The sequence below is a fragment of the Lagopus leucura genome, unplaced genomic scaffold (genome assembly GCF_019238085.1).
Source record: "Lagopus leucura isolate 7727_CA_CO unplaced genomic scaffold, USGS_WTPT01 Super-Scaffold_100004, whole genome shotgun sequence".
In the NCBI taxonomy this organism is placed as follows: domain Eukaryota; kingdom Metazoa; phylum Chordata; class Aves; order Galliformes; family Phasianidae; genus Lagopus; species Lagopus leucura.
The window spans coordinates 39,649,795-39,671,126 of NW_024962264.1; the positions used below are offsets into that span (position 1 = coordinate 39,649,795).

At 41.4% G+C, this 21,332-nt stretch overlaps 1 protein-coding gene across 1 annotated transcript in view; it reads left to right on the forward strand.

Annotated features, from left to right (window-relative positions):
* The first annotated feature begins 2,415 nt into the window (after positions 1-2,415).
* Positions 2,416-21,332, forward strand: part of LOC122180043 (microsomal triglyceride transfer protein) — a 28,937-nt gene continuing 10,020 nt past the window's right edge. Inside the window, exons 1-11 of the mRNA XM_042871440.1 lie at positions 2,416-2,620; positions 7,241-7,428; positions 7,885-8,028; positions 10,005-10,112; positions 10,864-10,980; positions 12,039-12,178; positions 13,051-13,201; positions 18,383-18,540; positions 19,402-19,570; positions 20,120-20,227; positions 20,578-20,790. Of these exons, the coding sequence (XP_042727374.1) occupies positions 2,560-2,620; positions 7,241-7,428; positions 7,885-8,028; positions 10,005-10,112; positions 10,864-10,980; positions 12,039-12,178; positions 13,051-13,201; positions 18,383-18,540; positions 19,402-19,570; positions 20,120-20,227; positions 20,578-20,790 (1,557 nt within the window). The 5' untranslated portion in view covers positions 2,416-2,559. The remainder of the gene's footprint in view (positions 2,621-7,240; positions 7,429-7,884; positions 8,029-10,004; positions 10,113-10,863; positions 10,981-12,038; positions 12,179-13,050; positions 13,202-18,382; positions 18,541-19,401; positions 19,571-20,119; positions 20,228-20,577; positions 20,791-21,332) is intronic.

Here is a 21,332-nt window from a genome sequence, read left to right on the forward strand (position 1 = left end):
GTAGTGGACTTTGGTGGGTGCAGGACCTTTTCATAGGTGTCATTTGATGTTAAGGAAGTCACTGCTGATTTAGCCCCAGCACAACTGAGGAGAGGCTCAGGCCTCCCCTTTTCCAGGTGTTCTAAGATTGCACCAAGTGTGCTTTAAATGCACGTATGTAGTTTTTTAGATATAAATATACATGCATGTGGAAGTACGTAACACTGTTTCTCTGCACATACGTGATGGTTAGAGACTTAGTTCTGTAACAGGCATACAGTTGGCTGGTGTACAAACAACTACACCAATGTAAATGATCTGGCCTCTAATATTCTGGCGCTAAGAGAGGCCTTTGTTCTTTTAACTTCATTTCAGGGAAGACATACATTTCCTATGTCCCAGGAGTGTAAGAGGGGGATTACTTTCCCCCAGATTTCCAACCAACATCACCTCCTCCCAGTGAGTGAAGTGTAAAGATTCATTTCCAAAGCAGAACCTACAGTTCTGTTCTTTTTCTAGCTAGAGCTGTTTTGCATACTGATTTTGTCATTTCTAATTTTTTTTCTAAAAATGAACAGAGAGCTTGGGGAGTTTCTTGTTTACCAAATGCAGCAAAAGGATCAGCTGGAGTGCAGAAATGAATACACACAGAGGTTACCTAACTCTTACATGCAGCAAAACAGTGCACAGAAAATAGAGCTTAGAACAAGACACAAGGAAACAGCAATATGAAAGCAGTATATCTGCCTGATAACATTTCCTTCTGCAAACTGTGAGAAGGACTTGGCTTATGGATTCAGGGATATACTCAAATTAACAGGGAAAATCAATCTCTTGGGGCATCCATAGAGACTGGAAGTGTCTCCCGGAGACCCCCACCTGGTCCATGTGTGCTCTGGGCTCTGTTTAGACATCTTCACTTGTGTATACATGAGGCTGTGCCTCCAGTCCCTTCAGTTCAGAAGCATCTTGCAGCCTGAGTTGTGGAAGCAGAGTACCTAAAAACTGGGGAGCAGCAGGAGCAAGGTTTGTTTCTATCAATCCCTCCCTGCCTCCTTCCCTCTATGCACACACACACAGTGCAGAGAACTTCCAGGGGGCTTCTACCAGGTGTGGGGATATGAAGGAGAGGACCAGTTGTGGCTCTGCTGCTTCTCACCAATGCACGACATTTGCAGCCACTGTACCAGGCTTCTCTGTCAGCACAAGGCAATGAAGGAGGCATTTATGCTATCACAGGCTGTTCTCAACTAGCAGTCCTTCACTTATGAGTGAAGACCTGATTACAGAAAAGGTATTGCTAGCAGTTAAATACAGCCTGGGGCAGCACTGCTTTAGTTGGGATATTTGTAGCTAGCAGCCAGCCAAAAGTCCTAAGGCTGTAATGTAATGACAACGCAAGTAGCACTCTAGCCTATAGTGGAGAAGTCATTTTGTGGCAGGGAGTTATTTACAGGACCTAGCTTGCTGGAGAAGAAAATAAAAATCTCTTGCTAAAATAACCTCTGAAATAGAGAAAGCAAGCATGGTGATGGCTGGTGGCTATCTATCCTTCTTATCCCTACCTTACCCCTACTTAAACATGTAGGGGCAGATCCCTCCCAATGCAGAAAGAAGCAGGCTTCACTGGCTTGGGAAGAGAGTGTCCTGGCACAGATTTTGGTGTGCAAAGTATTCTGAGGAACATGTGGGGTTAACACGCTGCCACGCAGTTATCCGAGGGACAAGGGTTTCCTTAATGAGCCCTCTAGCAGCAGGGCTGACTGTGGGACGGGCTGGGATTTGCTCTCAGAGGAAATGGGGAAACGTGTGCTTTAGTCAGGTGAGAGCTTATTGAGAGATAAACCGAACAGAAGGAAACTGGAAAATATGGGTGAAAAAAGAAGGGCCTGGTTTGCCCTGTTCAGGATGAAGACAGAGTGGCTGGCTTGTTTCATCTTTTCAGCCTCTAATCTGCTGCAATGAAGTAATATAGGGGCTGCTAAAAAAGAGAGAGTTTCTTTTGTACAATATAAAAGCCAAGGAACTGGTATTGCACATCAGTCTCCTTAGCAGAGCATCATTTCCGTTTTTTGTTTTTTTTAATGGCACTGATAAATCCCTTGTACTTCTGCTCCCAGACCCTTACAAAGCATCTGCTTCTGTGATTGCCTATACAGTTGATACATGAAGTTGCAGAGCAATAGTGAGAAATTCAGCCCCTGGCAGCAGCACACCTTTGTTCAAGCAGAGGAGTGGAGGGAGCTCCTGGTTCTGCCAGGTCTGGAGGCTGCCTCCACTGCTCAGCAATGTGGCTGCATGGGCATTCAAAAATGAAAGCTGAGGTAATCAATAAAATGGGTAAAAACCTCCAGTTACCCTAGTTCTTAATAATTAACTGGAAGTCCTTCCATGAACTTAGTACCTGAGTGTGGAATTTGGAATCTGACCCTTACTACATCTAGATAAACACACTGGCTGGTGCGGCAGCTCCCTCTGCAAGCGCTGCTCCATTGTCAGCAGTTCGCTTCTTGGAGGCTCTCTTCCTTCTTGGAGGCTTTCGCACTTCATGCTGCAGTCAGGAGCTCGGGGCAGTCCAGCATGATTGTTCTCACCGTGCTGTTCCTTTGCATCATTTCCACATATTCAGCCTCTGTTAAAGGTAGGTCAGCCAAGGCGTAACTGTCTTTCTACAGATGCGTGAACATCTTTACTCCGCTGTACTTGAGTACTGCCAAACACCTTTGTTAATTACAAAGGTTTTTAGGTGCTGGTGACGTTCATGTCAGCACAAGGGAGGCAAGAGGTGATGTCTTCAGGTGCACATAGGCAGTGGTGCAAGCCAGGAAACTGCGGATCTTGACCTTGCTTAGTCAAGCCGCTGTGGGGCACCGGCCGGAGGGGGACTGTTAAGTTAGACACACAGAAGTGCTCCAGTGGAGCAGAGCCAGGAACTGCTCTGAGCTGTCCAGGTTTCATCTTCTAAGCAGTTGACTCAGCTACCACTGAAGTCAGTAGCAAGCATCCCATTAATTTCACTGGGAGCTTGGTCTGCAATAAGTCACGGAAACCTGGGTGTTTGCATGGGCCCATGGAGCAGGGCTTTACTCAGGTGTCCTGCATAAAGGTCAAGGACATGAAAACTGAAGACTGTCTGCTCTAGTAGCACCAGTGTATTGAAAGAGGAAAAGGGCCTTTTGGTGGCCGTTTGATGACAATCTGACATTAATCTTACAGGAGCAGCAATCTTACAGCATTAGCCAACATCTGTTCTTTCAATTGAATGAGAATGTCCTCCACAGGGAGAGGAGAGAAGGAGGGGAGCACTTAGCTGCAAGTTAAACTGTTAAAAAGGTGGGAGAAGTAATCCTATCAGGCACTGAGTCTGGGAAAGCATAGAGCAGCAACCTTCTGCCTGCCTCCATACCCTTTTAGGACAGGAATTATAAAGCAAAGAAGTTCGCAGGTGGTTCCCCTTGCAGTAGAAAACTCACTGAACTGTTAAGTGACATTAATGGCTTGGTACTGATAGGCCACACATCTGGTGCCTGCTCTTCCCAGCTCCTTGTAACATCAACTAACCAACACTTATCGATATGAAGTTCTGTTTGTCACTTTGCATTCCCAGTCCAGGGAGCAAGCGTTTGTTCACTAGTTTGCCCTCCATTCAGTTCTGCAAGTTCTCGTCTGTCTCTTGTGCAGAGAAACTGAGAGCTGAACGACTGGCCTGAAGGCCACTTAATGCCTCTGTGATAGTGCTCAGATTAGGGTAGAGTGTTTTTGCCTTTCTGTGCATTGACCTTTTAGAAACACTAAAGGAATATTCTTTGAAATCAGCTAGATCAGCACACATGAAACTTTCCTACTGCAGTTCCAGTTCCAGTTTTCAAGTAAATGGATGGCATTTGCTTTTTGAAGCTATCCAATATCAGAAACAGTGGCAAATATAATTTATGAAGGTAGAGCCAGCTAGTAGTTAGAGACACACATGCTGTGCATGCCGTATGTATTAATAAACGGCACAGGACTTGACAGCTGTCTCTACTCATGCAGTGTAACCTTCTGTATTATACAGTATCATGATTTAATTATAGAATTGGCATGTTACCCTTAATGACAGACACTTAACATTACTAGTCAAACTATGTGTTATGCACTCCACCTTGAAAGCATGCACTTCTGACCCCCAAGACAGTGTGGCAGAATGCAGCCTTTATGTCCGCTCCTCCTCCCTCCTCCAGCAGTGAGATATTTGCCATCAGCAGAAATGCAAATGGCTGTAAGGGCTGCAAGGATCACAGTCCTGCTTTAATAGAAAGGGGAAAAGCCTCTAAGGCACTATGGATGTTTGTTTTGTTAAGATTTACATCAGAAAGCTGTAGCAATATACCTTCTTAAATAGAACCAGTGTTTTTCTCATGAAAGATAGCATGAGTATTTAGTAATGCTATTTTTAAATGCTGGTTCTGGGCAGTGACAATGCATCTCTGTCCCTCAGGCACAATTTTACTCTTTGCCTCTCAAAATGACCACTCTGTCCAGTTGTCTCTTCTGGATTCCACATTTCCACCAGGATAACTGCTGACTCCTTGGGGTTGCCTTCAATACTGCCACGATCCACACTGGCTCATGCTTTTTAATCAGTGAAATTGGTCTTGCAACTGAATGCACCTTCCGCCCAGGGTCCTCCAGCACTGTCTGCATATGGAAGGGTGGAAGCTTTCAGAACCTAGTATTGTTCTAGCTCCCAGAAAAACACTGGTACTATTTAAGAAGGAATATCGCTACAGCTTTCTGTCACTTTTCTGTGCAGCTTGCAAGAAACTGCCTACCTGTATCCTTTGCTCAGCTCATTTCTTCAGGAGGGCACAGCGTATTTATAAATAGGGACAAGCAACTTCTGAAAGAGAGGAAGAAAGAAGAACTGAATCAAAAAGAAAAAAGGATCAGTGGGGTGAACTGTGGAGAGAAGCAAACGGATATGTGAAAGTTACCTTTAATTGAAAAATGAGAGGGAGAAAAGCGTAAACACCCACCATAACTAATTAGACTTATGTCTCTCAGCACCCGGAGCAATTTTCTTGGACATGCTTCTCCCCCACCCTTTATGCTTAGATAAGACTGTGTCATCCTCTGCCTTTAGAAAGCACCTAGCAGGTTGCGCTTGTCAACCTCAGTCAATACTAAATCACCAGCATTGCCATTTCTGCTGCCTGCAAAGGACATGTCAAAGCAGGAAGCAGCCTGCTCAGAGCTGCTGCAAGGAAGCAGGGCTGTTCCTGAGCTGCCATCCCCTGCACATACCTCTGCTCCCAAAGGCAACGTGGTTTCAGAGGTGATAGGAGTGGGCAAAGGGTGAAGGGAGAAGACTAGGAAATGGCACAGCATTCTGAAGGAAGGTTTCTATACATCTTTTTCTCTTTAAGCAGACCCCCCAAAAATGCAACAGAGATTCATGCCAACCTTAATGCTTTAGCCTCCCAGCAAAATCAGTAGCTGTAGCTTTGAGGTTAAACATGCAAACAGGCTGTTTCCCTTTGGATTGCCAAACTTACTGTGCCACATCTCTGGCTGTCATAAATCCTCAGGCAGTTTAGGTCAAAGCTAACCTTGACATACTGCTGTGAGGTCAGTGGGAACGGGGCATAGAAGTGAGCAAAACCATGGAAAAAATGCTTTTTGGACTGAGCACTGCAGAATATTGGATCCATACTGTCTACGTGCCAGGGACTTAAAATCTGACAGTGGAATAAGAAGATATTTTGGTTTTCCTTTTTACTGACACAGTGATTTGAAACTTACTTAGCAGAGTCAGATAAAACACTGAGGATCACGACACAAATCAAGATAGCCTGCTTATTCTCTGCAAGGGACTTTGAACACACTGATTATTTACAGCACACTTGACAATTTGAGCAAGGTGCTGTGGTGAATTTTTCTTCTTTTTTTTTTTTTTTTTTTTTCTCCTGTGCTTGTCCTAAGACTGAGATGCAGCTCCCTGAGGATAACACTTAGCTTTTCTTTGATTAATTGTGTTGCAAAGCTTTTGTTTCTTCTTGGTACCTACTGAACACCATAAAGAAATTCTTGCTGGTTTCAGTGGTGCAGCATTTGGGTGCAAGAGGCTAGTTCTGTGACATTTACAGATAACACCTAAGGTCACTGCATGTGTATTTGCTTTGCAGATGTAACGGCACTTTGTGTACAGCCAGCTTCTATTTCATTCCCTTCCCTCTACAAACTGAGTTCATCAGTTTGTCCTGTGTGGAAGAGACCTTTGTAGCCATCCACAGCAGAGGCAGAGCCCCTGAAAATGGTGAAAAAGAGTATCTGATATACCTTATTTAGCACAATTTTTGAAGGGTGTTGAAGAAGAAATTGATTTTCCTTAGCCATATTCTTGGCACACAGTCTCAATGCCTAAGCCTCGAGGCTAATGTTGTAGTGCTACACGTTCCTCACAGAGCTGTGCATGAGAGAAGAGAAAATAAGATAAGAAAAGATGTGGACACAGGACACTATAAGTAATTTTACAAAAGAAAAGAAAAATAAGACATTTGCTTGCTGCAAATGCACTTCAAACTAACAGTACTGAAACTGAATCCCTGGGGAACAGCTTCTCCAATTTGTTGCTAATGCAGGTGCACATTAGGTATACAACTTGCATTTATGCTGGATTTTGGCTTTTTATATCCCTTAGAATACATCAGTTAACTACAGAATCACAGCTACAGGCATAAAAATTTATTTTAAAGAAAAAGGTATTAACTGTATCTAAACAATATATTTTTCCCTTGTCTTCATTACATTATTATCATCCCTGGGCAAACCTGTCAACTGAAAGATTCCCATTAAATGTGCTAGGGGTGTGGAGAGCAATTTCTACTGACTCCAACAAGTGATTTCAGTACATTTCAAATTGTAAACACACAGATTGCACGAGTAATTAAAACATTTTGATTTACAAGTAATTTTGCATTCATTTCTTATGATAACATAGCCAACATAAAGAGCCTGATCCTCTTTTACCTATATAAGCGTAAAGCTAAACCAAAGGATTTTGTGAATATTCTTACCTTGTATACATAAAATTAGTGTCAATTAAAAAAAAAAGAAACAACTGTTCTGGTGGGACGATCTCTAAGCAAGGGGATCAGAATCCCCCATAGTCTTTTGTTGATAATTGCATTTTAAATTATTATAAGGATGTTTATTAAACAGAATTCAGATGTCATTATGTACTAGTCATTTCTAAAACAATTTTGTTTTCCTTTTCAAACAGGGCACACTACTGGACCAAGCTTAAGTAATGATAGATTATATAAATTTGCTTACACTGCTGAAGTCTATGTTGATCGGGCTAAAGCATCCCTGCAGAAAAGTGCAGGCTACCGGTTGTCTGCTGGTGTAGATGTCAACATCTTATGGAGAAATCCTGAAAATGATGATGACCAGTTGATCAAAGTTATGGTAATCAACGCCATTACATAACTTAGAACATGCCTAACCTTTCCTGCCTTTATCTAATTGTTAATCTGATCTTGGAGAACTTGTTTGCAGAAGATGAGCTAAATCTTTTATTCTCCCGTGTTCTCATCAACTAAAAGCAGCTTCTGCATTTAGCTGTTTCTTGTAGAGTAAGACTTCACAAGAATGTATCTAGCTTCCAAAGCCAGAACTTCAGAAACTTCACAAACTTCTCCTGTGTTCTGAAATTGCTTCAAACAGCTTCTGTAACTTCAAACAGCTTTTGTACAAGCACCCATGTGAGGGGCAATACGCTGAAATCTTCAGATCTAGCTATGAATCATTACATTTGCAATTATAGACTGGTTTTGGTGTTTAGGTTTGAAGCAATTCACAGCCTACCCTAGGCCAATACTAGTCTGTTCTCTACATGAATTTTCTCTGCTTTTACTTTGCTAGATAAGAAATGTCCAAGTAGAAAATGTGAATGAACGTCCATCTGATAAAAACATCTTCAAGGGAAAAAGCACGGAGAAAATCATCGGCAAAAAATACCTGGAAGCTCTACAGAGGCCCATGGTGCTTGAGTTAGCCCGAGGAAAAGTAAGACCTTGTCTTTCAAAGCTCATATGCAAACGCTGAGGACACCTGGGGCAAAGCTTTTGTTACAGACTTGCAGAATGTAATGACTCACTGTCCTCTCAGTGTTCTTGACATGCCACCGTGCCCTATGCTTCTGTACAAAGTAGAGTCATTTGAAACATACTGTAATTCACCTGCAGAAGAGGCCCTTGAAGCCTAAGCCTCTTGTGCATTGAGAACACTGTATGTATGTAAGTAAACGGTATTTTGGCCACAGATATGTGGGTAATACACAGATATATGCACAGTTGCTGTGCAGGTTTTTTGTTATTGACTTCTCTGAGGCCAGGATTTTATCCAAGTCCTGAAGACAGAAATGGTAATACAACATGCAAAGAGGGAGGTAGTACCAAGTCTGTGAGGAGTGGTGTTAATTTCTTTACACCTTTAACAGATATCTTAGCCTGACTGCTTTACCCACTCTCTGCTTGCTTACTGACTTCATTGTCACCTGCAATGTCAATGTTCCCAAATTAGTGAGCTCGATTCTGAAAGAAGTACAACCACTCATGTCTCTCTGCTAGGAAACCCACTCCGAAAATAAAGGAAAAGAGTGTGTGCAAGTGCGCTTCAGCTGATGCCTGGGCTTTACAGCCTGCCCTGGAAGAGCACTGAAGCAGACTCTCCTTGCAGGAGTGCCCAATTTAAATTGCAATTCTCAGCATTCCAGCCCGGTCCAGAAGGAGAATCATGTAAACCATCCCCACATTTTTTTTCCTGTGGAACCATTCCCTTGTCTCCTTGCACTCTGGGCAGTGAGATTCAAGGTCTGAGCAACAGCTCCTCTTGCCAGCTCTCTATGCTCCTCCACCCTCCTGTTGCTGGTGGCCTGGAGCGTTAAGTCAACAGTCCTGCTCTCCCCTCCGCAGCCTGAGTCACTGGGACGTTGGTAGAGGGGCAGTGAGAAAGCAGGAAGGCTTGATGCTCCCATTTGCTTTTGTGAAGCACAGTGAGGGCTGTGACACTCTATCCCAACAGGATCTTTACCTCTTGCTGTAAATAGTTCACTGAGTACATATTCTGGCCACTAGCTCAGCCTGCTGCATTGCAGCTGCTATCAAGTCTAAGTAACTTTCAGAATCAGCCTTGTCATCAGTTTTACACAGCAGAAAAATAAACAGGAAAGCACTGGCTCCCAACTATACACATCCCTGCAGGAGGGCTGAGGTGTCCAAAGAGCACAGTTACAGTACATCTGCTCTCAGAGCATTGCAGCTATATGGGGAGAAGCAGTTATTTGCTAAAACTGAGATATAGTATTAAAAACATAGGATTTTTCTCAATAATAGGGACTGTACACTCTTTTAGTGATTTTTCTGTGCTGTGATACTTTCATCCCTGGCACAGTGATTTCACTTTCCAGGGTTGCCCTGAGATAACATGCTGACTTGACTTACAGTTCCTGAAAAAGTGCACTTTTAAAGCACCTTGAATGCAAAGTGGAGGTGCAAAGTCTTTTTTTGCCAAAGGGAAGGGTCAAGCACAACAGTTGATCCCTGAGGATCAAAGGTTGTGATGTGTTTGACACGTCATTTAAGTGATTCTATGATTTATCTATGATTCATTCTGTTCTTCTGCAGCCTGTGATTAAAGTGCAGCAGATATTGTATGCAGGTGAGGAGGGATTATCTGAGCTTAATGAAGAAAAATGAGTAACTTTTAAAACTATATAGCATTTTCCACATTAATTCCAATTTTTCACTTAAATGGCCAGAAAGATGTTCACAGCACTGAACCTGTATGTTCAGTGGAGGCTTAAAAAATCTTTGTACTCTTATTACCAGGCTCTGTAACCTCTGCTTCACCACAACAACAGGCCCAAATTCAGCTTCCCAAATGGAAGAAGTGAAGATGTTGTTTCTTTAAATGGAAAGGGTTTGAACGTTTTATTTCTCATTTAACTGCATTTGTTACATACTTGTTTTTTATTCCTACAGGTCCAAAACTTCTACTCATATGAAAATGAACCTGGTTTTACTCAAAATCTTAAGAGAGGTCTGGCTAGCCTTTTCCAGCTGCAGTTGCACTCTGGTAGTGTTCGTGAGGTACGGTGCTATATCTGGCAAGATAATCATTAGGGACACAGACAGAGCCCATTCTGATCTAAAAAGCAGTGCTGAGGCTCCAACTGGCTTCAGGAGGGATGAAGTGTGGCAGAAACCAGCCCTTTGACTGTTTTTGAGGTTGGAGATGAAAAGACAATCTGGTGATGCAAGCAAAGTCACTGCAAGTAGCTTAAAGAATTGATTAAATCCTTTTGATTTTAAGTATGCTTCTCAATTTAGTAGAATGTGGACGGAAAACAACTTAAACAGTCAATTGATTCCTGAGTTCAATTCAATGGAGAAGTTGATTTTAAGTGGAACCAAGTATCCATACAAAGTTTGCAGTGGTTTAGCCACAACCATTCTACCTACTCTACATAGACAAATTTCGCATTTCTCAATGTGGACAAAGTTGAAATTTAACTCAAATTCATGAGTACAATGTCAGCTGCCAATTTTTTTCCTAACTTACTGTTTAAACTAACACTTTTCTTCATAGCCATCTAATGGAAAGCACACCTGTCTATTCAATACAGGTAGTTAGAAACAATGATACAAAGAAAAACAAAAAAAAGTAGTCTTTATTTACATTCAAAACTGAGACATAAGCTCAGACCCAAACAGCACAGCATCTCGTGTGTGAGATGCCAACAGTGTAGAAAATTGTTCATTTTTGGAAGGAGTTCTGGAGTCCAAAAAATAAATTCAGGAAATTGTCCTAATCTAACTTTTTTCCTTTTTTTCCTCCAAGGTGGACATATCTGGGAAATGCAATGTTACTTACCAAGTGCAGCAAAATCAAGTGACTAAAATAAAAGCTCTGGACTCCTGTGAAATAGAAAAAACAGGATTTACCAGCCATAACCAGGTACAATTTCTTTAATAAGATAAAATCTGTTCTGCCTATTTTAAATATATCCTTATTAGCTATTACCCATATTTTCAAAAGGCTTTTCTTGGCATTACTGAAAACGAATTCTACATATACATTTGGGGTACATTTGGGAACAAGTTTCATATGTAATACCCACGCAGAGAAAGGAAAGTGATTCTCTTGCTCAAACCACCTTGGCTCAGTTGGTATTGAGTCCAGCAAACACGTTCACATGATTTTTGGACAAACAGTGATAACTGTAACCCTTTTCACAGCTGCTACATCACAGCATTCAGCTTACACAATAAATGCTGCCCCACATCCTGGCTCCTGAGTGGACTCCTGCTGTGTGTGGGGGGGAGTAATTCCAGCTGTAATGTAGATGTGCTGCCAAGGTGCCTGAAGCCCTACTGTGGCCTTAATGATCAGTGATTGCCTTTCTGCAGAGGTTACTACTGAGTACAAGCTGAACACATGCTGAAGGCATTGGCATTCTGTGTGTCAGAAGCTAACCCTCCTCAGCTCAGAAAAATCTAGAAGTAGCATATGCTCTGTTTATAAACTAGCTTAACACAGTGACAGAATTCCTGATTTTCACACTTGCCATGAAGACTTCTAATAGTTTACAAACACATCAAACAAAGCTACTAATTGTGCTCCCCGGATGTGAATATGGCAATCTCATTGATAAGTGATTTTCCTAGGAAGGCTTCTGATCTTTTTTGACGTATATTTTCAACTAAAGGTATTGCTGGGCATTTTCCCAGCCACAGCCTGTTTCACAGCTTCCTACCCTCCACCCTTTTTCTTTCTCATATTGAATTTGAAACAAATGGTGACAAAATGAGTGGCTTGTGGCAGAGGGAATTTGTGAAAACCTGGGAGTTCCTTGTTTGCAGTATTAGCTTGAGATATCATCAACCCATGTGCACCTAGTTCATCTTGCTATATTTCATCATGTACTTTGCTGTCATTTGGAACTGTGAGAACTTCTCCTAGTCTGCTGTTTATTTACCAGCCTTCCTTCTGGTTTATTTTTTAATCACTTTCAGATTTTAGATGTCAGCACAAAAGCCACATCTGCCACAATTTATGCGCTGGAAGACAGTTTCATTAAATCCATTAAGGCGGAAGAGAATTACGTTTTCCTTCTGAATTCCCGACGAAAAACAGGTGCCAAAATAGTTTCAAAGTAAGTTGGGAAATTTGACTGTCATTGGTGGTAATAGGATTTATGGTTCAAGTCAGGTTGCATATGTTTGTCTCACAGCTTTAAGATCTAAGGCTCTGAACTCTCTGGGTAGAATTTAGATCTCTTTTGTCTTCTTATGGTACCTAGTCCGACTTTGATTAAAGGCTCTCCCATACTGCAGATAACAAATAATGGCACCCATAAGAAATGAATTAAACCAGTGAAACTGGCCAAAACACTTTTAAAAACACATTACTTCTGTGGGAGTTCTGTTTCTGCATCCTCTTACTGCTAAGAAATACTCCAGGTGGATGATCTTCATTTCTATTATGTGAAAGTTCATAAGGATAGGAAAATAAGTCTGCATAGAAAGGAAGCAGTAGAGAAAGCTAGATCCATGTCTGATTCCAGATTCTAAAACACTGAAAGTTTGGAGCTAGTCATATAAGAGAAATTACTCAGGTACCTCCTTAGCATTATGCTATTAAAAACAAACAAAGAAAAAAACCCAAAAACATTCAAAACCCCTCTTTTCAGATCTTGTTGTGAACAAATATATGAAATGTTTCAGTAATGTGTATTAATCTGTATGATTTACCAGAAACTATAGATCCATGCTTCAGAAAGTTTGTTGTTCAGGTATTTTATGGCACATTCCTTTAGCAGGAATCCTACCAGTATTAGATATTTCTGTTACCTTAAAAAAGCCATAGACTTTACACGACTTGATCATTTTAAAGTGAGTCTGAAAACTCGTGTCCTGTATTTCTGGTCTGTGAAGACTTCTGTTTGTTCATTTCCTCTGCACAAGATTTCTGCGTTTCTTCAAAATGTTTAAGTTCTAATGGTGTTTTCAATGTATGGATGCACAGGCAGAGACTGGAACTGCAATCAGTAGAAGCTGGCCCTGGACTGATTGCTGGGAAGCATGTTGCTGGTGTTATCAAGACTTTGGACTCCAGTTACGTTTCCTTGCCGCTAGTAGCAGAGACAGTCAAATCTGAATCCAAGAAACGTCCTTCAGTAAGTAAATATGAACTCATAGGATGTCAAGGTGGTTAGTTGAGCAGAACAAGAGGGAAACAGAAGTTTCTGTCCAAGTAGTCCACTAGAAGAGGTACCCAGGGCAGGGAGCACTGTAGTGATGCAATGGCACTCCACCATGTGAGGGTATTTCAATAACTACCTCTAAAAATATCAGCCTTTTTGCTATCTTACAAAGATTAAGTGCAGTGTTTCTCAGACTACTAGGATATGCAACACTCTTCTGTTCTATTTTATCTTTGCCAAACTTGAGCTGGCAGAAACTTTTTTCCTCTGGTTAATGGGGTGGGAAATGACTACAAAGATGGAAGACCAGTGTTTATAGATAATTCTCTGCTCCTAGAAATTGAAGGTAGCCAGTCATTCCTTAGGCAGGGAATAAATCTGCCTATTTTAACTGCTTGACCCTAAAGTAAGACTTTTATTTAAAAGAATTTACAGGCGCTTTATAAATATTTTTATATTTAAAAAATATACTAGGGCTTTAGTATTCTTGGCAAGTTCAATACTCTTCTCATCTCTATCAGCGTGAAAAAAAAAAGCTAACAAAAAAGCAACCAAACTAAACTCCCAATTTTTTCATACCTAAACATTTAAATCTACAGAAAGCTTCGTACTTCAAGAACCTACTTTTAATGCATCATCTTTTGTTTTACTGAAATACATAAATTATTAATCATAAACATTAACATGAATTGTTTCAGTGATGGTTAGCAAACGGTTTTGATGCTATTATCATTGTGGAATGAGTTTAGGAGTGAATGGGAGTACTGAATTAAAGACTGTCAATTTTTGATATGCAAGATAAGGCTTCTATTCAGCACATATAATGTTGATCCTCGATTCCTTGTGAGAGCAAAAACCTTACTATATTGGAACTAGCTATTTGTGAGTAAAATTGCACTGCAAGAATTTATCTTGTCTAAAGCTAGCAGAGTTGTAGAGAAGATTAAAAAATAGATCAGTGAAAATGAAATAGTAAATGATGCTGCATGCGTGCTGAAGCAGTTCTGAGATGGGAACATCATGGGGTCTTAAACAGAGCAGGGACAGGTGCTCTTCCCCAGATTCTGCCCATCAGGGTTTGTGCTGTCCAATTTGTCACTTGGAACTCTGTTTGTCATAATGATTATAGAGATAATTTCCAGACCGAGATAATAAACAGAGGGTATAATTCCAGCCCACTGCCTGAGGACTGAGCTATAAACCTAATGGCACGATGAGAATTAAGTCTTGCTTTCTCACTGTGTTTTACAGTAACTGCTATGAAAAGATGGGGTCTATAAACAGAACGCTGTATCCAAAGCAGCAACATAACATTTGGTACTTATATATCATAGTATACATTAATGCCATGTTGACATGACATGTCCTGCAGATTTATGTTTTCACTGCCATTTTCAAATCGTAACAAGTCTTGTCTCTAGTTATATGAATTTAGTAAAATAGCCATTACTATCCCCATTGCACAGGTGGCAGCGCCAACTTCTGTGAGATTAATACCAACATCTCCTTTTAAGTTTAGACCTAGATTTAAATATAGACTTCATCATAAAGCATGCTCTTTTCAGAAGAGTTCACGGCTCCTAAAAATTTCATTATGCTCATGGTTCCTACGAGAAACAGGTGCTTGCCCTTTCTGCAATGGAGATTATTTTTGTTCTGTGTTGTGTTGACAACCTTTGAAAAATTTGGCTTGGGGTTGGGCGTGCTTAGGCCCACAGGATAAGCCACACAGTAGTTGACACGAGAAGCTGCTTCTCACCGCTCAAGTAATTAATGTAAAGAAGCAACATTTGCATTCGGAGTGTTCCCTTGTCTACTTGACATTGTTTTTAGTAGAAGGAAGAAGATTTGCTGGCAATTTGTGATGGAGGTCTAAATACCAACCCAGTTGCTCATTATGTCCATCTCTATGCCATACCCATGCCATACCACATCCCGATTGCTTACAGTCAGCTCCAGATGTATTTCACAGCACACTGCCGGAGGGAGCACATCCTGGAGAAGGCAGGCTAATGAGTTTAGATGCAGCACTGCAGGGTTGCTGCTAATAACCCACGTAGCTGTGATGTACCATATGGTCTCAATGGTTGGCTCCAACTAACCTGAGGGAACTTTTGCATAAGCTGGTAAGACACTGGCAGTCAAAATCAAGTCTTTCTCAATTTATGGCATCTCTGCTCGGCTTGAATTTTCCCATAGTGCCCAGAACTGCTGTGATTTGATCAGAGAGAATCCAATTCCTGTCTGAGCTTTGGTAGATGTACGCACATGATGTGTGCATCCGAGCCTGAATCTCTGGCTTATTCAATCCAAACAGCTTGACATTCACAACAGGAGAACAAAGTCCCTTGTTAAATTCAGCTGTGGATGTTGTTTTTTAAAGTCATGGTCACTTCAGGAAAAGGCAGCTGCTCCTTGTAGCAGTTGAGTGGTTAGAGAATCCCTAAAAGACTTGGTCTCCTGTCTTGTGTTCCTGAGCTAAGGGTTAAACCAACTAAGAGCAGCCAAAAGAACTGAGCTCTGCACAGAAAAAAAAATATAGGATTAATGAAGGTAGAGAAATTTTGCTGGGTGATGGTGCAACTTCAACAGAGAGAAGAGAAAGTGCCCCATATGTTTATCCAATTTCAGCTTATAATAGCCACACTGACCTTGGTGCTAAGCACTAATCACCAGTTGAGGTTAACAGACCCATCTGGGCCTCAGAACACGATCTCCTCCCAGCTGGTTATTAATCTCCAGGAAATATCTCATGTCTCAATCACTGTTGCCTAATTATTGTTTGTTACAGTTGATGGCAGTTGTACTCTGTACTGCTGAATGATACTCCTGTTTGATGGTGGGTTCAAGTGTTATTGCCTAATACAAAACCCATGAAGAGGGGAAGAATTTTAGAGAAGGTCACATGGGTGCTAATGTTATTTCCCACTCAGGAAAACTGCAGTAAACACTCCTACAGAGAACAGCTGAGTTTTCACCAAGGAACGTTCTCGATAATTTGAGATAACGGACGCACAGGCAAGTGAGAGAGGAAAGGTCAGAATACCTGCACCAATTTCTTATGGGAGTGCAGCTGGAAGGACAGATACGGGTATTTTGGCATCATGTTGGCTCATGCAAGTCAGAAATGTAACTGGTGACAACAGACAAGGAGAAGGCTAAGGTACTCAACACCTTTTTTGCCTCAGTCTTCTCTGATAACTGCTCATCACACAGCCCTTGAATGATTGGTTTGGAAGGAGGGGACTGGAGAAGCAACATCCCTCACTCTGTGAGCAAAGATCAGGTTTGCTCACCAAGACACTCTCAATGATATTTGAAAAGTCATGGCAATCAGGTGAAGTCCCTGGACTGGAAAAAAGACAACATCACATCTATTTTTAAGAAGGATAAAAAGGATGACCCTGAGAACTACTAATCTGTCAGTCTCACGTCTTGCCAGGAAAGGTCATTGAGCAGATCCTCCTGGAAACTATGCTAAGGCACATAGAAGGCAGGGAGATGATATGGAAGAACCAGCATGGCTCCACCAAGAGCAAGTCCTGCTTGACCAATCTAGTGGACTTCTATTTGATGGTGTCACTGTATCAATGGACAATGGAAGAGCCACTGATGTCATCTATCTGGACTTCAGTAAGGCCCTTCACGTGGTACCCCACAATATCCTTCTTTCCAAATCTGAAAAATATGAATTTGATAGGTGGACTGTTTGATGGACAAAGAACTGCCTGCAGGATCGAGTCCAGAGAGTGGTGGAAAATATCTCAATGTCTCAATGAAGATCACTGACTCCAGTGACTTTATAAATACCACATCAACAGTGGGGTTGAGTGCACTCTCAGCAAGTTCACAGATGACACCAAGCTGCGCGGAGTGGTTGACACACCTGAGGGTCAGGATGCCATCCAGAGGGACCTAGACAGGATTGAGCAGTGGGCCCAGGAGAACCTCATGAGGTTCAACAAATCTAAGTGCAACGTCTGCGCTTGGGCCAAGGCAACACCTACTATCAATACAAGCTGAGGAATGAAAGGATTGAGCACAGCCCTGCCAAAAAGGACTTGAGGGTATTGGTGGATGGTAAGATGGACATAAGCCAGCAGTGTGCCCTTGCAGCTCAGAAAGCCAACCGTAGCCTGGTGTGACTTCAAAAGAAGTGTGGCCAGCAGGTTGAGGGAGATTATCCTACCCCTCTTCTCTATGCTGGTGAGGTCTCATCTGGAGTACTGCATCCAGATGTGGAGTCCTCAGCATAGAATAGACATGAACATGCTGGAACACATACAGAGGAGGGCCACAGAAACGATCCAAGGGGCAAAACACTTTTCCTACAAGACAGGCTCAGAGAGCTGGAGCTGTTCAGCCTGGAGAAGAGCAGGCTTCAAGATGACCTGATAGTGGCCTCTTAGTACCTAAAAGAAAGCTCCAAGAAAGAAGGGGAAAGACTCTTTAGCATGGTCTGTGGTGATAGAACAAGAGGAAACAGTTTCAAAATAAAAGAGGGGAGATTTGGGTTGGATATAAGGAAAAAGTCTTTTACAGTGAGGATGGTGAGGCAGTGGAACAGGTTGCCCAGAAGTGTAGTAGAAGCTCTGTCCCTGGAGACATTGAAGGTCAGGGTGGATCAGGCTCTGAGCAACCTGATGAGCAGTGGATGTCCCTGTTCTTTGCAGGAGAGTTGAACTACATGAGCTATACAGATCCCTTCCAAGTCTATGGATTCTATGATTCTATGTAGCAGGAGGAATAAATAAAGCAACAACATATGAAGAAGCAGATACTTATTCTAATACCTTCTTTCCTACCATTTTGTACACTTACCACAAATCATTTCATATCTTATGCAGTTTTGTGAACAAGAAATTGAAATTACTTATGGGACATTTACTCCCGTTCCACACAAACCACTTCAGAAATTACTGTGTTGTAACAAAATATGATTAGCTTATAAAATGGTGATTGTCCATCTCCTACTTTAAAAAAGCTGACTTAAAAGAAAACGGTAACTAAAGACAAACATCATACATATAGGAAAGCGCAGTAAATTTACAAAGGAAAAAAAATCAGCTTATTCCAATGACAGTCTAAATAATCACATTTTGTTCCAAACCCGATTGCGCTGAGAGATTTGACAAAATATGAATTATTTTGCAGCTTTCTGAACACTGGAAAAGCATCAAAGAACACATGCATCCTGAAAAACTTTCCAAAGCTGAAGCAGCAAGAAGTTTTTTATCCTTCATTCAGAACACCAGAAAAGCTACAAAAGAGGAGATACTTCAGATTATTAAAACTGAAAATAAAGAACTGCTGTAAGTCATTGTGAATAAGCTTTCAAAGTGTTTAAGTTACTTAAAGCTGCAGAAGAGCAAGTTGCATGCAAACAAGTTCAGTTCTAGTAATTTCCTAAGAATACAAAAACAATATTCAGTACCATCTGCAGGAAAATAAGTTTTTTTGTTTGCTTGTTTTAAATCTGTGCTATTTGCAGCACATTATTTGTATTTATACAAATATATTATATTTGTATTCATGTATCAATGTATTCATATTTATCACTAAGAGTATAACTACAACACAGGGAAACATGCTTTGTAGCTTAGCCTTCAGTTTCTCATCCCTGTTGCTAGTTCTGGAACACTCTCTAATTTGTTCTTGGCTTTCCCATTGGTTGCCTTCACCTGCAAATACACCAGAGAAGGGGGTGGTTCATGCCTGGATTGGAGTTCTCCTTAGATTGGAGTTTATGTGTGACCAGCATGTGCATCTAAATCTGGGAGCTGAAAATCATTTCTGAGTACCACTGTGCATTCAGCATCTTTCAAGCAAATTATAGCAGTTTACAACAGAAATAATAAACCTGTGAGTTACTCAGGAAGCACAGAAGGTTGTATAGAAGCTTGTTCTTCTTAAGTTGCCAGTCATTTCAGTTGAAATAAAACACCTAACCTTATCCTGTATTTGCATAAGTTCAAATATTTTTATCCATGGATATGAGTACTTTGTGGAGTCTATCTGCTATTTTGACATGGGACATAATTTTGCAACAAATTCTGTATCTTACCTGGAATGAACAGATCTGTCAGCACATTAACTTATTTCCGTATGCAGCAAAGTCCTTTCAGTCTTTTCTAGGTCATTATAATGATATGTTAATTTCCACATCTTTGTAGTCCACAGATAGTGGATGCCGTAACCTCTGCTCAGACACCAGCATCACTGGAAGCCATACTGGAGTTTCTTGACTTTAAGGATGCAAGCACTTCCATCCTGCAGGAGCGATTCCTATATGCCTGTGGATTTGCTTCTCACCCCAGTGAAATGCTCCTGAGAACTTTAACTGTAAGTCCAGTGTCGAAACAAACACAATGAAGTTATTACTTTTGAGCCTCAACCCTGTCAAAGGGGGAAGGGAAGGAAGGACTGCTTCCAGTTTTCCTCATTACCCCTTCCAGGGTTTCCTCGAAGCGTACCAGGAACATATATCGTGGAAACACATACAGTTTGTAAAATCCAGACAAAAAGTCAATTTACTTTGTAAAATATTGCCAGCATCTACTACTTGGAAAACAAATATTGTTCTGAGTGTTAGCAGAACAATTAGAAATGAAAAGCCTTAACAAATCTTGCCACCGTTTAACATTCCTTTTCTAAAAATCAAAGCAAAACAAGGCCTCAAAGTGAATTCTGCTGTTTGAGATACTAAAAAAAACAGCTGAAGGGAAAAAGGGCACTCAATTATTATATGTAATGACAGCCCAGTGCTCTACTTAGCCTGAGCCCAGGACATTAGTGATCACTGCCTCTGTATTGCACTAATGCCCACAGTCAGCCTGTGTCATGTGGTTCACACTTCAACAGCGGACTAACAGTGTTGCTTTTGCCTAACAGTCAAAGTTCAAGGGTGATATTGCGAATGAAGAAATCAGAGAAACTGTTGTCATTGTCATGGGAGCACTCATCCGAAAGCTGTGTGACAGAGAAGGCTGCAAGCTTCCGGTAAATATTTGCTGTTTGCTGTTGGCTGAATTCTGGTCTGCAGCACCCATGAACAGACCCTGCCAGTGTTACTGGGAGAGCATGAGGGACACGTGCAGCATATTCCTCCCTGTTTTAAAATAAGCCTATAAATTCCGGAGTTTAAGAAACAGAGTAATTTTTTTTAACCATCTGTTTTGCCAGCTTTTTACTTTAATATCTTCCAATTCCTGTGGATTATTCCCAATTTTCCCTTGTTTAACAAAACTTTTACTCTCTGCCTAGCCTGTCAGCTCTGCTGCTCCTGTTTTTCAGGGGGAAGGAGCTGGAGTTATGACAACCACTTAAAACACGCTGTTTATCTTCTTTAGGCTGTTGTAGAAGCCAAAAAGTTGATTCTAGGTAGGTTGGAAAAGCCTAAGAAAGATGAGAATGTGAGGATGTACCTGTTGGCACTGAAGAACGCACTCCTTCCCGAAGCAATTCCACTGCTTCTGAAGTACGCAGAGTCAGAAGAAGGGCACATCAGCAATGCTGCTGTTACCACCTTACAGAGATACGATCCTTCTTTTCTCACCAACGAGGTAAGGAAATATACTGCCCAAGAAAAGAAGTGCAAGAGACTGCATTAATGAAAGTATAATTAACAGAAGACATTTGTCAGTTTCACTCTTAAAGATGACCCCACATATGTTTCTCTTTGCTGGGAAATTATTACACGTGCTTCATTTCTAGCCAGAAAACTTTGTGCATTTTTGTTTGCTAAACCCCAGTTTGCAGCCTACCAGTGCTACTAGCCTTTGGTTGCAGAGTCAGATGCAACCATTAAAGGTGGGAGGAAATCTACAGGGCAAATTGGAGCTTCCTTTGCAAGGGAGCTGCCTCTGCCTCCTCTGTGACATGCAGAAGACCTTAGAGACAGATAGGAACATGCTCTTTTGCTTTCACATTACCCAGGAGAATAGATGATCTGTGAAAAGAGTGAAATAGCTGCAGCCCACAATGGTGAGAAAGACGATTCAAAATAGCAGCAGTCCTGCTTTTGCTGCGTTACCCTGCAGTCCATTTCATATCTGCTGGAATTGTGAGGGTGCTGCCCTGGCACTGCACATATCAGAGGCCACAT